Source organism: Engraulis encrasicolus, chromosome 3, assembly GCF_034702125.1.
Source record: "Engraulis encrasicolus isolate BLACKSEA-1 chromosome 3, IST_EnEncr_1.0, whole genome shotgun sequence".
Lineage (NCBI taxonomy): Eukaryota > Metazoa > Chordata > Actinopteri > Clupeiformes > Engraulidae > Engraulis > Engraulis encrasicolus.
In genome coordinates this window covers 17,451,547-17,469,136 of record NC_085859.1, presented here as the reverse complement: position 1 = coordinate 17,469,136, position 17,590 = coordinate 17,451,547, and the positions used below count along the sequence as shown (strand labels likewise).

The 17,590-nt window shown below is 42.5% G+C and overlaps 1 protein-coding gene across 4 annotated transcripts in view; it reads right to left on the bottom strand.

Annotated features, from left to right (window-relative positions):
* Window positions 1–304: 304 nt before the first annotated feature.
* Window positions 305–17,590, bottom strand: part of agtpbp1 (ATP/GTP binding carboxypeptidase 1) — a 96,658-nt gene continuing 79,372 nt past the window's right edge. For all 4 annotated transcript variants that reach the window (XM_063194883.1, XM_063194884.1, XM_063194885.1 and 1 more), the window contains 2 exons: window positions 11,657–11,853; window positions 305–2,790 (listed from right to left, as the gene is read on the bottom strand). In XM_063194883.1, the coding sequence (XP_063050953.1) occupies window positions 2,664–2,790; window positions 11,657–11,853 (324 nt within the window). In that variant the 3' untranslated portion in view covers window positions 305–2,663. The remainder of the gene's footprint in view (window positions 2,791–11,656; window positions 11,854–17,590) is intronic.

Below are 17,590 nucleotides of genomic sequence, written 5' to 3'. Positions count from 1 at the left end.
GACATTGTGCGTGTCTCAGATGGTGCACTGATGTTTTAGTGCTTAAATTAATACGCCATACGCACTGAAACATGAACACTGAAGTGCACAAGTGCACCATTTGAGATCCAGCAATTGTGTCCACAGCAACGACATCTCCGTGGGCATATTGTCGCCATGGGGACATCGTTAGAACGACATCCTCTCCCAAAGACCAGACGTATGCATCATAGGTACTGTATGTGCATAAATGGGTGCGCACACACACACACACAAGCGCACACACACACGAGCACACACACACACACACACACGAGCACACACACACACACACACACACACACACACACACACACACACACACACACACACACACACACACACACACACACGATCACTGTTGTGAAGATATGCGAACCATCAGGAAAATAAACAGGATCAGTGGCAGGGGAGTCCTGCCAACCTGGCTTAGTGCATGACTATGGTTATATAGTATAGGCTTTACAGGATAGTGAAAGGCATTATAGTACATTCATGTTCTGTGTGTGTGTGTGTGTGTGTGTGTGTGTGTGTGTGTGTGTGTGTGTGTGTGTGTGTGTGTGTGTGTGTGAGTGTGTGTGTTATGCACCAGCCGCAACCTGAGCGAGGCGAGCAAGGGAAGAAATTGAGTTTGTAATCAAGGCGCGCGACAAAAGCGATTTTAGTTATGTAATTAGCTATGACGCGGTTTGGCGACAACCGCCACAGCCAATGGGAACGTTGGAATGCTTGCATTCTGCTTTTAGCGGACATACTCTAGTCGCTTCAATCGCTCGTATCGCTCTTGCTGCACAGAAGCGAATCTCTGTCGCTTCAATCTCATCGCGGCCGGTGTATTCGCCCGGTGAAACGTGTGTTTGTACTGAATGTGTGGGAGTACATGTGTGTGTTTGTGTGTGTTTGTGTGTGTTAAACGTGTGTTTGTACTGAATGTGTGCAAGTACATGTGCGTGTGTGTTAAACGTGTGTTTGTACTGAATGTGTGCAAGTACATGTGCGTGTGTATGTGTATGTGTGTACATGTTAAACTGTGCACCTCTTCTACTCGTGTGTTAAGTACATAATACTGCAGCAGGTCTAGTATGCAGGTTTCTTTTTTCTTTTCTTTAAATGCAAACCATTACACTCTAGGAGTGAGCATATATGTGTTGGTGTGCATAAGTGTTTTTTGTGTGATTTCTGTTAAAATCATTCAAACTGTGTTTCTGTGATTTTGTTCGACTTGTTTCCTGTTGTGTGTTGTAACAGGACCATTCAGGTGTACAGGTGAGGCAAAGGTGGTCAGGTGGGTAACACTTAAGAATAACTACCTATGAAAAACGTTTTAAGTACTTTATAAACAATGAACTAATTATCAACTAAACATTTGCAAATGTTTATAAATGAGCAAGACATACTATGTTAACACAGCAGACACAGCACAGTCGCATCAGTCCTGGAAGTGTCTCCTCCAAAGACCTAGAAGGCATGAAACCACATGAAACTCACACAGTGGAAGTTGATTCCCACTTCACACTGTGCAGCTGTAGTTTGGTTCTTACTCATTTAACAAACATTTGTAAATGCTTTGTTCATTATTAAATGTTAATAAAGTGTTAACACCTTTTTTGGGTAGTCATTCTTAAGTGTTACCGTTAGGCGGCCATGGTTGACCACGCGAGACAGACAAACAGAAGTGTTCAAGTAACACAGGTGCTCAGGGTTTTTCTTTTTCTTTTTCTTTTTTTTTTTTAGGTTGCCTTAGAGTAGATAAAAGTCTTGGATTCTCAGGAGGATGGAGGGGGAGCGGGGGTCCAATAAGGCTGGGGTGTGTTCCTCGAAAACGTAGTTGTTAGCCAGTTAGCAACTTCGGTAGTTGCCAATGGGAAATTGCATTGCAAACTACATATTAGCTATGCAGTTAGCAACTACGGTATCGAGAACTGCACCCCAGAGCAGTAAAGGTGAAACAGTTAATGCAGGGTGGGGGTGGTGGATAAAAGTCTTGGATGCTCAGGAGGATGGAGGGGCGGGGGTCTGGGGCTCCAGTAAGGCTGAGCAGTAAAAGTGAAGTAGTTAATGCTAATGCAGGGTAGTGGTGGAGGGGGATGAACCAGGAAAAACAAGGCTATGGGGAGAATGAAAGGAGGAGGAGGATGATGATGAGGAGGAGGGGGTTCAGGGCTTTAACTATGATATGCAGGCCAGCCACGGTTGAATAGCAATGCAGCCGATAAAGTATATTTGGTAGGTTGGTAGGTTGGTAGGTTGGCAGGTTGGTTGGTTGGTTGAACCTTGTGGTGGAGTCTGTGGATGGTTGAGTAGAGTTGATTGGTTGGTTTGGTAGAATGCTCCCAAGTTGAGCTGGCTGGGGATTGGTCGGTTGGCTAGCTGGCTGGGGATTGGTCGGTTGGCTAGCTGGCTGGGGGTTGATTGGTTGATTGGCTGGATGTTGGCTGAGCAGGCTGAGTGAGCATTGCAAGGACCCCGTTTCTCAAAAGCATCGTTGCTAACCAGTTAGCAACTTAGCATGCTGCAGCCAATGGTAAAATTGCATTGCAACCAAGTACGCAAGTTGCTAACTCTCTTATTTAGCAACGACGTTGTTGAGAAACGCACCCCTGGATGGTTTGGTCGGCTTGGGACCAGGCAGATAGGCAAGGCCTTCAGTTGATCTCGGAGTCGGACAGTGGCTCAGTCGGGTCCTGCAGCTCTTGGTCGGTGTCGCTGTCCGCGCTGTAGTCCACTTCCTCCAGAACCGGCTCGTCCTCGTCCAGCACGTACGTGCTCGGGCTGCGAATAATAATAATAATTATTATTAATTATTATAATATTATTATTAGTAATAGTAATAACTTAGTTTTATATAGTGCCTTTTTTAAGTAACCCAAAGTGACGTCGCTTAGTAACCCAAGGTCCTGTGGATAGCAGGCAGGCAAGAGCAGAGGAGGGGCATCAGGGGAGAGGAGAATGACATTTTACATTACACTACATTGCATTTGGCAGACGCTATATAACCATCCAACATCATAAACCAACATAAACCAACATCACTGGCAGATACAAAGCGCACAGGAGCAGAACAACAAGTGCAAATGCAAAGAAGGGTTAATTGTGTTTTTTTTTGTTAAGTACAGCACACACACACACACACACACACACACACACACACACACACACACACACACACACACACACACACACACACACACACACACACACACACACACACACACACACACACACACCATGTCAAGAGTCTGGCCTGGGGCAAGGGCAGCTCAGACATTAGTCTAGTAGATAGTCACGAAAGAGGAGAGTCTTTACTTGCTTCTTGAAGGCTGCAAGAGATATGCTTAGTCTTGAATTACATTACATTACACCAAGTTGACTCTTTTTTTTTTAATTCAAAGCGACTTACAGATATTACAGGGTATTGGTTACAGTCCCTGGAGCCATGTGGGGGATAGGTGCCTTGCTCAAGGGCTGCTGCTGCACTCAAAGCCATTGCCTTGGCCACAACAGGACTTCAGTGATGGTTAGGATTAGGAAAGGGTCTACTGTAGGTCTAGGCCAGTGTTTCTCAACAGAGGTGCCACGGAAACGGGGCTGATAAATAAATGATGTAATATAATACATATTTGTCTGAATTGATAAGTTAAGTGGGAGAGAGATTTCGTCAGTGGAATCTTTCATCTGCCATTTACGCACAATTAAGTACATATAGGTCGCCCCAGTCAGCTGCAATTTCGAACGCAGGTTGTGTGACGTCTCTAAATGTGTTACTTTTCTAAGCTAGTGTGGCATCAGATGCAATGGCATGGCTTGTTGGTTTGGGGTGCCTCAGCATTTTTCATGAATTGAAAGGGTGCCTCGCCTAACAAAAGGTTGAGAAACACTGGTCTAGGCGACCATGTCAATATGGGATGCGATGGGTATGCCCTTGCCGTCAAATATTATCCCCTGGTCAAATGGCGTCAAAAAATTACGACAGACAGGGGTATGTCTATAGACTGTGCTGTAGTAAAAGGGTGGAGGGAGAAGGTATCTGACTTGTACATAATGTGTATGCTGTGAAGGGCGGTTGCAATGATCTGTGTATGTGTGCTTTGCTTTGAGCAATGGAATTAATGTCTGTTTGTGTTTTTATCCAGTGAGACCAAAGGCAATTTTCATGCTAGCATGACAATTAAATCTACTTTATTTTATTCTATTCTATTCTATTCTATTCTATTCTATTCTATTCTAGGTATCTGTGGGAGAGCAGAGAGAGAGCAGGTATCAACAATGCTCTGCTCTGAGTCACCACCAGTGAGTCATCAGGTGTTTTTTTCCCCTCCATATACCAGCTTCGAGGTGAAAGACTCGACCTTCTATCTTGGAGTTGTGATTAAAAATAATGCACAAATAATAAAAATTGACAAGAAATTACTGCGCACAATGAAGGAATGGTAAATTAATTAATGCTCATGACCTTGGAGGGCATAAAACCGAGTGTGCTGCATTCAGGCATTTGGTTCACTAGATTCCTAATTATTATGCAAATTACTCTTTTAATGTATTTCCCCAAATAGTCAATATAAACGACAGTCATCATATTTTTACAAGTCATCAGCCATTAGAGTACAAATCAAATGTTTCTGAATGAACGTTCAATGATAACTTAAACAACAACAACGTAGCCTCTTACTGCAGCAGGGGTCGCCGGTGACCCTATTCACTTGCTGAAAATGCTTAACTACATCATAACAACATTGCCATGACATTACAGAGAGCCATAGTGCTGCGCTAAGGGGTTAAAATGACCTGTTCCAAGTTATAACCCAAAACTGGGTTTAAAGTTTACTGAGCTTAAAGACTTACATCTTGTAATTAATTAATTGATAAACATCTGTCAAATTAGAAGCATTAGCAGGTGTTAATTAATGAAATCAAAAGCTATTTTGATCAAAAAATCTTACCGGTCAAGTTGCATGTAGTCATCTCAGTGTACACACGGGCTTATGCAGATAAAGGCTGTATTTATCTGTCAGAAACCTTTCTTAATATGCCTTTGTCTGCACAAACCTATGCTCTGAATCAGTAACAAATCTAGTAATGTAACTTGAACTGTAAGATTGTCTGGTTACACTTCACTTGACGTGTCACTGCATAACACATTCATAGCAGCTGTTACACACTTTGCATGAAGAATTCATGACTGTTTTGTTAGACATTCATACCAAACCTTTCATAAACATGGAAGACAAAAGGACAGCAACTTGTCAAAATAAAATTCCAACAATTCTTGGGTTGCAGTTACGTCAGAATGCCCCTTCACTGGAGCGTGCGAATTTGAAATGGTGGACAACCCTGGCTTGGAGCCATTGAAACCCATTCAAAAGTACATTTTTTCGATGTTCGACAGAATATTTTTAATTAGACCTTAGGACACACCATGGGTCTTGTTTAAAAGCTGAGAACCTCAGCTTTCCATACCTGAAAACGGTATTTTCCTAGCATCTACCAATCCGAAGGTAGCCTTCTTTAAGTGCGGGGTTACTTTTCTAAAGATAGCGTTTTGTTTCCATGGAAACGGACGCTGTTTATGTGTTACTCACAATGATACAGTAACTCATATATGGTGGACAGGAAGCTCCTTGACAACGTAAACATGGAAATGAGCGACTACTGCAAGCGGTTGGACCCGGCATGTAGGGAGAGATACTTGGCGATTGTGAATTGAGGCATTTTGGAAGGGGAAAACACAGTGTTGACCACCGTTTAAGGTTCGCACATCACGCATAAACTGCGTCCGTGGTGGACACACATTGTTTACTGACAGGTTAGGTTTAGGAATGAGATTTGTTGTAGGTACAGTCAAAGTGCACTTGCAGCGGTATGTGCCACATGCCACTAAATCATCTAGCCCCCTCTCAGTAATCATTGAGGGTTAGAAAGTTGCTGTCCTTCCGTACACTAGGTTCATGAAAGGTTTGGTATGAATTGGTGTAATAATTTGGAACAGTTGGAACAGCACATTTGAAGTAATCTGTAATCTAGATAATGATCTGTGACCACATTTTGGAAGGATAAGAATCAAGACCCTTTGAAGGCGTGATGGAGGTAGCGAGACTAGAATAAATGGTACAAACATGAATGGTCCAATGGCTAGAAGGAAAGTTCAAACAGGATTTTTTGCTCCCATTTTCCATTTTGGTGAAAACCCTTCAGACGTCTTTACCCAGAACCTACCCGTCTTTTAAAGCCCTGATGAAGGCCAATGTTTGGCCGAAACATGTTGGCGAATTTCAATGTTCAAATATGAACTAGCTACATTTAATTAAAAGCTTTTTAATGAAGACGAAGAGTGCCTTGGATTTCATCAGACGTCTTTACCCAGAACCTAACGCAAAAAAATGAAAAAGTGTGAGCAAAAAAAAATCTTTGTTGAAGCGGACTTTTGTCACTCTTATCTTGTCCTTTTGTTGGCCTGCTCCCGGGTCAGACATTATTTGGAAGTCCATGCTTTAACCTTTAAGAGTGTACCGTCACACCGGTGTGACGGGAATATTCGGGCAGTGAAAGTTCTATAGAATTCTGGGCGTCATTCAATGCAATTTGGAATTTTAGAATCTTGCATTGTTATAGAACACATTCTTTTTATAGAATGTTCAAAAACCCACATTCTTAAAGGTTAAAGGTACACTGTGCAGGAAATGGACAAAAACTGGGCTGCCTATCGCCAAATTGTATATTTTCATGAGAAGATACAGTTCTAATATGGCCCAAGTACAGACATTTTTGCAGCTAAAAATGGCTATTTCTGGAAATTCAAAATGGCGGGCCATGGAGAATATACCCCTTTTCATGTATGAAAAGTGCAATTTTTCTAGTCATAATGAATACTTAGAATTTGATGGTGGTGGTAAGTATTCATGAAAAAGGTAACATTAATGAATGGGTACCATGAATTCTGGAAATAAACAACTGAAAATCTCACACAGTGTCCCTTTAACCTAGTACTCCTAGAAAGAAAGTTCAACCATTACAGTATTTTGTGACTCATGGCTTTGGGAGTCTTCTGGTGAACTCCCACTCCCAGTAATGACTTCCTCAAAGGAAAAAAAAGGAAACACTTTGTCATAAAAGAAGCCCTGTCTGCTTCCTTTGCCTCTCCTCTTTACAGCCATTTATCCGTCAGCGCAACAACTCATAATGTGGTCTTGAATTTCTCTTCCACAAAATGCCAAAATGTTTTTTTTTTTCCCAAATGTCCAGGCTCATGTTAACCCATCATTCACCCCATAACGTCTGGCTTGCTGATTTAGTCATTAGCATCAGTGTTTATGACGGGATCTCCACCACACTGTAAATCATAACTGCACTGCTTGCGATGCCAACTACAGTACACTTGCGGAGGGTTATTAAGACTTTTGGCAGGCTTCTCCGGCCTTCAGAGCAAGAGGGCCGTAAATACATATTCAGTCAAAACTAGAGAGAGAAATAGAAATGGACTTCTTTGCTTTAGAAGTGTGTTTTTGTTGCTGTCGTCTTGGTTCTTCTTGATATAAAAAATAAACAAAAGTATCTCCATTATAACTTAAATGTTTGATTGAGTATAATCACAACTTTAAATGCACATTTTGTGTCAATGTCAATAATAATGTGAATACTGCACTAAGACTTTTTTGTGGGGTAGTTGCTTTTTATATTAATATAAGGGACATGATACAACACTAACTTCTAAACAGCAATTGACTGATTTCCCCCGACAGTTTCTGATGCATACAGCATGCCTCAGTTAAACTTTAAGAGTGTGGGTTTCTAGCATTCTATAAAAAGAATGCGTTCTATAACAATGCAAGATTCTACAATTCCATATTGTATTGAATGACACCCAGAATTCTATAGAACTTTCACTGCCCGAACATTCCCGTCACACCGGTTTTAAACTTCACTCTCGTTTTAAACCCCATTCTCATCACTCTTTATGACTCCGCCTTATTACAGTATGCTGCTATATGACCAGCGCGTAACTAAGGCCACAATCAAGATGAAATGTTCATTCCTTTAAAAAAGAAAAGAAAAAAAGGTAGTCTGTTTTAGTATTTTGCCACTGTCCAGCAGAAGCCTTGTACCTCCACTATTTTGAAATTATTTTATATTTGTTCTTTATTCATTAAAAATATAAATCAGTACTACTGGTCAGATAAATGATTCAATAACCAACTTTAAACTTGATTATTTATTTAGAAAATAGTGATTTGTAAATGAATGAGTACTAAAAACAATGAAAAATGGAGATACAAGGTTTCTGCCTGAATGCGACGATATGTTTCACAGTATGTCTGTTCTTTTTGTCTGCATGGCACTGATTACTTGTAAATTCTGTACTGGTAATGAAGTCAAAGAAAGCATTAAAAAGAACCCTTAGTTAAAATCCAGTCATGTTTTAAACCCCAGCCTCGTGTACACAGTTCTGCAGCAGTTACACTGTTCCACTGATAACCCAGTTATTGACTCCCATAACACTTGTCAGGATTAGATTAAGGTTGGGATTTGGATCTGTTCTGACGTCGGCTGTCAGTGTCTGTGTGAGACTCGCATCAGCATGTGAGAAGGCATCATGTGCTGTTGTGGTCTATTCGGTGTCTTTGTGGTGGTCTGTTATTGCCTGGGCTGTGTGTGTGTGTGTGTGTGTGTGTGTGTGTGTGTATGTGTGACTGTCTGTGGCTATACTGTGGTGTTTCTTGTGGCTTTTGAGTATATTTCAAAATCTCTACGCTGTTTGCAGTAGTGCTGAAGTCCGGTGGGTATTTAAGAAGAACCCTGTGTGTGTGTGTGTGTGTGTGTGTGTGTGTGTGTGTGTGTGTGTGTGTGTGTGTGTGTGTGTGTGTGTGTGTGTGTGTGTGTGTGTGTGTGTGTGTGCACGTGTCACTATCAGTTTTCCTCTCCTCCATTATCTTTCCTGGTGTCTTTATCTCAAACGCATCTCCGCCTTTCCTTTCATTTTCTTTTTTTCGACTGATTCTCTCCATCATCGAATCCATCACTCTCTCCTCTCTCCTCCCTCTCCTCTCCTCTCCTCTCCCCACCCACCCTCCTCAGCCTTAGGGGTGGGCAGGCTGGGCAGCCCAGGCAAGTGGCTGGGCAGCACTGTTGCCAGGTTGGGCAGTTTTCCGCCAAAGTGGGCTGCTTAGGATGACCATCTGCCGATAAAAAGAGGTGTTGGGTGGGCAGGTTTTTCTGCAGCTATGGACATAGAAATCCATAGAATTTAGATCGAATCAGGTAGAATTTAGTGCTTCCAGGCTGGTTTTGAGCATTTTTTGGGCTGGAAATCATCGGCCTCATCTGGCAACCCTGGTGATCAGGCATGGTGAGGTGGGGGTGGGCTGGTGGGGAGGGGGGGGGGCATGGTGCTGAGGTTTTTATGGCTGTTGGTTAAGTGGTTTAAGTGGTCTGTGTTGTGGTGTGTGTATGTGGCGCAAGGGTGCCTGTGGGTGTGTATGGTGTGTGTGTGTGCGTGTGCGTGTGTGCGTGTGTGTGTGTGTGTGTGTGTGTGTGTGTGTGTGTGTGTATGTATGATGTGTATGTGTGTTTGTGTGGTGTGTATGGTTTGTGTGCAGGGTGGTGTGTGTGTGTGTATGGTTTGTGTGCAGGGTGGTGTGTGTGTGTGTATGGTTTGTGTGCAGGGTGGTGTGTGTGTGTGTGTGTGTGTGTGTGTGTGTAGGGGTGCTGGTGGTGGTGGTGGGTTGTGCAAGTGGGCGTCCCAGACGCTTTTGAGCCTTTTAATGCCTTAATGGTGCGGTCAGTGGCGTAACTTGATCCCCCCCAGCTCGTTAAAGAGACGCAAAGTGGATTATGAGGATGAGAGTGCGCTTCTGCCTGCGTGTATGGGTTTGTGTGTGCACGTACATGTGCGTGTGTGCAAGTGTGTGTATGCATGTGTGTGCGCGCATGTGGGTGTGTGTATGATTGTATGAGTGTGTGTGTGTGTGTGTGTGTGTGTGTGTGTGTGTGTGTGTGTGTGTGTGTACTTGTGTCAGTGTGTGATGTGTGTGTACAATTTGTGTGTGTGTGTGTGTGTGTGTGTGTGTGTGTGTGTGTGTGTGTGCGTGCGTGTGTGTGTGTGTGCTTGTATGAGTGTGTGTGTGCGTGTTGTGTGTGTGTTTGTGTACAGCGTGTGTGTGTGTGTGTGTGTGTGTGTGTGTGTGTGTGTGTGTGTGTGTGTGTGTGTGTGTGTGTGTGTGTGTGTGTGTGTGTGCAACGAGTGTGTGACGCATGTGTGTGTGTGTGTGTGTGTGTGTGTGTGTGTGTGTGTGTGTGTGTGTGTGTGTGTGTGTGTGTGTGTGTGTGTGTGTACAACGTGTGTGTGACGCATGTGTGTGTGATGCATGTGTGTGTGTGTGTGTGATGCATGTGTGTGTGTGTGTGCTGGGTGATTGCCGCCATAATGAGGAGAGAATAGACCAGAGTGGTTTTCTTGAGTGAAGTGTTAAGATCCCTGAGAGCGATGGCCACTCCACCATTACTGCCCATTAGACACCAGTTTATTCAAGAGACAGATTCTTACTGAGTGTGTGTGTGTGTGTGTGTGTGTGTGTGTGTGTGTGTGTGTGTGTGTGTGTGTGTGTGTGTGTGTGTGTGTGTGTGTGTGTGTGTGTGTGTGTAATCATATACAGGCAAACAGTCAGACAACACACATACACCCACACACACTCTCTCTCTGATAGAGATATTAAAGTTTCAGAAGCTTTTACGACCGTGATATCATGATAGTAGGGTGTTTTGTGTGTGTGTGTGTGTGTGTGTGTGTGTGTGTGTGTGTGTGTGTGTGTGTGTGTGTGTGTGTGTGTGTGTGTGTGTGTGTGTGTGTGTGTGTGTACAGGTGTGTGTGCCTGAGTGCCTACGGGAATGTCCGTGTGTGTGTGGATGCATGTGTGTGACCACAAGACTAAGAGAACAAGACCAAACGTCTGGACTCATCCAGACAGAGGGATGGAAGGAGGCACGGATCCCTACATCTACACAGCAGATGGGAACCAAGATGTCAGTGTATGTCTGGAGTATTTTTAGCTACAACAAATACAGTCTTTCTTCATGCTATCGAGAACATCGCATAAAAAACGTACAGTACTTAAACCCAACAGCCTATCCATAGTCCATTGCCATTGAGAAGAAAATGTATTATCATGACAAATGTATACAGTAATCAAATGATGTGTCTGTATGTTATCTGGTGGTCACACGGCAACACTGGTCTCTAGCAGCTGTGTGTGTGTGTGTGTGTGTGTGTGTGTGTGTGTGTGTGTGTGTGTGTGTGTGTGTGTGTGTGTGTGCATATGTACCAGTATGTGTACGTTTATGTGTGTGTGTGCATGTGTGTGTACGAGTGTGTGTGTGTGTGTGTGTGTGTGTGTGTGTGTGTGTGTGTGTGTGTGTGTGTGTGTGTGTGTGTGTGTGTGTGTGTGTGTGTGTGTGTGTGTGTGTGTGTGTGTGTGTGTGTGTGTGTGTGTATTACCTGGCTGTGACACTGCATATACGTGTGTGTGTGTGTATGTGTGTATGTGTGTGTTACCTGGTGGTGACACTGCATATACGTGTGTGTGTGTATGTGTGTGTTACCTGGTGGTGACACTGCATATATGTGTGTGTGTGTGTATGTGTGTGTTACCTGGTGGTGACGCTGCAGCGCCGGTGCTGTGTCTCGATGAGTTCGTTCTCCACCTCCAGCAGCTGTGTGTGTGTGTGCGCGTGCGTGTGTGTGTGTGTGTGCAGCTCCAGGGGTGAGGTGAGGCGGTGCAGTCGCAGCAGAGCCACACACAGCTGGGATCCCATCTCCTCTAGCTCACGCGTACCCATCTGCATACCCTACAAACACACACATATACAGATAGTTAGATACATGGGTGACAGACACTTTTTGGGGGTCTCAGACGTCAAGTGGAGAATCGGCATTTAAAGGTGGGGTTGCAGGTTAACCATTTTAAGAAAATGTACTATTATGACATCACGTTGGGGGTTCCGCAGGCTCATAGGAGTCTATGTAGAACCTTAGAATCCTGGGGGAATTCCCCCAACGTGATGTCATACCTGCAACCCCACATTTAATGTCCATAAATGAATTAGTAATTGATGGGTTGCTATCCATACAGTAGTGGCAGCACTGGCTGTCGTTGTGCCGCCCTGACACGTGCTACTGTTGAAACATCACTGACTCACATACAGTACACACTGTAAGTACTACACATAGATACATGTACTGTATATACACACACTCCCATCTGCATACCCTGGCCTGCACACACACAGATACCAGATAGATAGATAGACAGACAGACAGACAGACAGAAAAACAAATAGATAGATAGAGAAAGACAGACACAATATATACACTGTGTGCAGAATTAATAGGCAAACATGTTTTTTTTTACCATATTGTCTTTTTTATGCATATTTTCCCACAGCAATCTATATGAACATGAAAACCTATTGGATTTAAGCATTACAGGTCATGCATATTTGTATAATAAGATGGGGGTGTGGTCGAAGGTGCCCAACACCTTATATCAGGTGTGCATAATTATTAGGCAAATGTGTTTTCTTCTGGGAAAATGGGCCACAAAATAGATCTAACAAACTCTGAAAAGTCTTTAAACATTTTTGAAGTGTTCTAGAGGGGTGTGGCTGTCTTGAAATTAACAAGATGTTGGTCACGTTCGCACAGAACTATCAGATGCACCGTTCCAAAGTCATCGGTCTCTTAAGAAATGTCGCTGTCAAACATTGAGAAGAATTTAACGTGAAACTACAAAAAAAATATTACCCTGCAGTCTTATCATATTCCAGAACAGAAACCAACACCGAGTGTCCAGAAGAACAGGGTATTGAGCGCTCAGAGACATGGCCAAGGTAAGAAGTGATGACACCAGACAACCATTCAACAAGTTAATTAAGTCAAGACTGGGTCAAAAATACCTGGGGACAGAGTTTTCAAAGGTATTATGGACTTGGGAAAGTGACTCTTGACAGACAGGGTGGATGAACCCATGGCTGGATCTTTTAGAGGAAGAAAATTGCATCTTTTACAAAGACAATGGTATTTATGAAGTAATCTGCTGGTATTTGAGTGGAACTCAGGAACTGATCTGAGTGTGCACATTAGTAGTAGTAGTAGTAGCTTTATTGTCCCCCATGGGGGAAATTTCTTCTAGTGAGAGGTGCGTAAGACATGAAAACAAACACAATACAGTCAGATTCCCAAGCACATTTACCCCAAGCAACACATTCCCCCATAAAATAGACAAGACATTGGACAAAAACAGATGTCATCCATCAACAGTGGTCAGTCCCAGTTAACCCCATAGCGTGGATAAAGCATGGGAGGATGTGCAAGCAGCAAATAAATAAATAGATAAGCAAAACATTCTAAAAAAGATAAAACATTAGGGTGTCATTCATTCCTTCTCAGGCCTGCTGAGACAGGGTGTGCAAATTAAGATCTACCTTTTTGTTTCGCATGTTTGTTAAAAAAGCTAATTGCTTGTGGGATAAAAGATTGCTTGGATCTGTTTTTAAAAACAGCAGGGTGTCTAAATCTGCAGCCAGATGGCAGTAGCTCAAAAGTATAAAACAATGGATGTCTTCTGTCTGTTAAAATTGTGTCAATTTTGCTGAGTGAGCGTTCTTCATATATGTTTTCAAGACTTTTCATGTTTGTGCCCATCAGCTTGCAAGAGGTTGTCACAATTTTTCTTAGTTTCCCCTTTTGAGCCTCTGTTGCATTGCCAAACCAACAGAGGACACCAAAGGTTAAAACACTCTCCAAAAAAGCACTGTAAAACATCCTGGCTATTTTAAGATCAACTTCAAATGAAACAAGTTTCTTTAAAAGTGGAGTCTCTGTTGTCCTTTTTTCTGGATCATTTCTGTGTGCTGCTCCCATCGCAGCTTCTCATCTAAAACCACCCCCAGATACTTGTATTCAGTAACTGCTTACTGATTACTGATCTAGCCATAGGCTCATCAACCTGGTCAATTAACAGTCACTTTCACTAGTTCATAAAACCATTGAAAAAACTTTCTAAAGACATTTCTTGACCCAGTCTTGACTCAAGTTTCTTGTTGAGTGGTCTTCAGGTTTCAGCCTGTTTTACCTTGGCCATGTCTCTGAGTGCTGAATACAATGTTCTTGTGGACACTCGATGTAGGTTTCAGTTCTGGAATATAACAGCACTGCAGGGTAATAGTTTTGTGGTAGTTTCATCTTCAATTCTTCTCAATCTGACAGTTACTTTGTGAGCACATGTCATGTGACACTGATGGCTTGTAACGGTGCATTAGATGGATGTGACCAATATTTCAAGACAGCCACACCCCTCTAGAAGACTTCAAAATTGTTTATAGTCTTTACAGAGTTTGTTAGATCTCTTTTGTGGCTCATTTTCCCAGAGGAAAACAAAGTTGCCTAATAATTATGCGCACTCATTTTGCCCTGATATAGGGTATTGGGCTCCTTCGATCACACCGTCTCTTATTATACCAATATGCATGACCTGGAATGCTTAAATCCAATAGGTGTTCATGTCCATAAAGTGTGGTGGTGGACAATATGCATAAAATGGACAATATTGTCAAAAAACTTGTTTGCCTAATACTTCTGCACACAGTGTAGTTACAATAGATAGATAGAAAAGGACAACATGTAAAAGGCCGCATAAATGCTACATCCACTCAAAGGCACACACAAGGTGCATCCCAATTTAAAGACAATACACTTCCTCCATTATATGCTCCTCCTGCCTTCCTGTACTTTTGAAAGTGCTCCAACAAAGCCATCTTCGAGATGCTGAGTAGGATTTGAAAGAGCGCTCTGTTTAGTGTAGCCTTTCTGAATGCTGGTCTTGGATCTCATAGTCACATACAATAGCAGAATAATATAGGAGACTATTTCTAGCTATATAGGCTATAAAAGGCAGCTTGGACTGATGACTGACTGGAAATGCAAAAAAGTTATAATAATGATTTTTTTTTTTAAAAAGTCGAAGCAAAGATGTTGAATAACTTAGTCCAGAGGAAGATTCATATACTACATCAAGGGCACCCATCATGGGCAAATGTTTAAACCTACAATAAGCCTCACCTGCCCATAAATATCAGGGACACCTACATACAGTAAGCACAGCTAGGGATATATACTGTATCAGGAACACCTCAGCACAGCTAGGGATGGGCCCGATTCGATACTGTAGAATAACACCTCAGCACAGCTAGGGATGGGGCCGATTCAATACTGTATCGGTACATCCCCAGATATAAATATATCGGGAACACCTCAGCACAGCTGGCTCTGTGCTCCTCAGACATTTACGGTACTGCATTACCTTTGCTGCACATGATGGTATGATATTGCATTACTGTATATTTAGCAGACGCTTTTATCCAAAGCCAATTACATAAGGAGGACATAGCAGACAAGCTAACAGAGATGTAGTGGGCAGTAACAACTGAGGCAGAGCACACAAAGGTATTGTAGCATCGTTATACAGCAGTTTATACAGTAGTTCACACCAGGACACGCACGCTCGCACACAGTCGGAGGATGGTAGGTTCAAATCCCACCCGTTCCACTCCCTAGCTCACTGCATGGCTGAAGTGCCCTTGAGCAAGGCACCTAACCCCACACTGCTCCAGGGATTGTATCCAATACCCTTTACTTAAAATAACTGTAAGTCACTTTGTATAAAAGCGTCAGCTAAGTGTAGTGTAATGCAATATGAATATGTACGTGTCGAATGTTTCACACATTCTAGTTTGACATGAAATTACGGATGATTATGGATGAAACAAATGAATGTCGGAAACTGGGATTGGATAGATCGTGCCACACATAAAAGACGAACGGAGGTATAAAAGGTATTGATGGTTAGAATGTGTGAACAAAATTACATGCGTATCTGACCAAAACTTAGGGCATGAATCAGATTTCATTCTGATACCCTAATTTAAGTAGAAATGCACTCAGAGAGCAGACCTCCCCCAAGGACTATGTTATACTCATATTTTGGTATTGAAGTCTTTCTGGTTTGTGGAGTTGGCGAAGAATCTTTTAAAAAATTTCTGGATCTGCATCGTGGTCCGGATCACCACCAAAATGTAATCACATGTTCCTTTTGTCATTTCCAACAACAACACATAATTTCATCAAAATCCGTGCATAACTTTTTGAGTTATCCTGCTGACAGACAGACAAACCAATGCGACCGAAAACATAACCTCCTTGGCGGAGGTAATAAAACAAACTAAATCATTGTTTTCTTATTTCAGAACTCGGCTTGCGTATTGTCAAAAACTCATTTGGTACTTGGGACACCAATTGAAAATGGGCCGACAAGGAAACACATTTTTCAGATGTTCGATCCATATTAGGACGAGGAGCTACAGTACCCCAGACAGGAAAATACCTCAATCTTAAACAATAACAAAATTTGCAGATACAGTTACAGCAACAGACATATAATTGGAAAATCTTTGTTAACCACTAACATTTCCAATCAAGCAACATGATATCCACTAAAACACATGCAGTATCCACAGTATGCATCTATAAAACAGGAAATCTTTTTGTCTGTTCTTGTACAACAACCATTTGTCAGACCCTTTCCCCAAAACCTATCCCCAAACCTTGTGAGGGTGTTGGAAAAGACTCAACAAGTCAATGCAATGTCCAGCCTGAGGTTTTTTGCATGGCCACTGCAGGTTCACTAACAAAGATTTTTGTAAATAAACCGCTTAAATCATTAAAATAACTGTGGTTTTCATTTCAGTAGCGAGGCAACTACGCACGGCACGCATGATCTTCATCTCAAGATTACTGTATCTCAAAGTTAGACTGGCGTAAGGCAGAACGTGGTCAGAGACAGTGATGCCAGATTGGGCGGTTTCCCGCCCAATTGGGATGCCTAGGATGACAGTCTACGTACGAGTAAAATGGATAAAAAAGGGTGTTTTTTTTTCTTCTACAGACTTACGGTAATGGAAATCAATAGAATTTAGTTCAAATTGGGCAGGATTCTGTGCTCCCAGACGGCTTTTGAGTATTTTTGTGCTGGAAATCGTCAGACTCATCTGGCAACCCTGGTCAGGGATTCAAAAAGTACGATATCCAGTCTCTCTGCCGCGGTGGGTTGGCATACACTGTGAATGGGCAAAGGCTTTGCACTAGTGGTATAAAAATATGTTCCCCACCCTGATGCCAATAGAACTAACAGCTATAATCACTCCATCTTACTTTACATTATTATTTTTCAGGACATTGCGCATTAATGAACATACATACACGTTAATGTGTCATATTATAGCACGATGGCTAATTTCCATCCGCTGTCCAAAATAGGCAGGTTAGATGTTTACGGCTGTGAGTGGGCAAAGGATCTGCACTAGTGGTATAAAAATATGTTCCCCACCCTGATGCCAAAGGAACTAACAGCTATAATCACTCCAATTCTGCAGTGCGCTTCAGAGCTGTCCAGAAGCAATTGGCATAAGCGTTTTCACCACACTGATGATGGTTATTTAAAAAGACACACAGAAATACGGGAATTCCCAC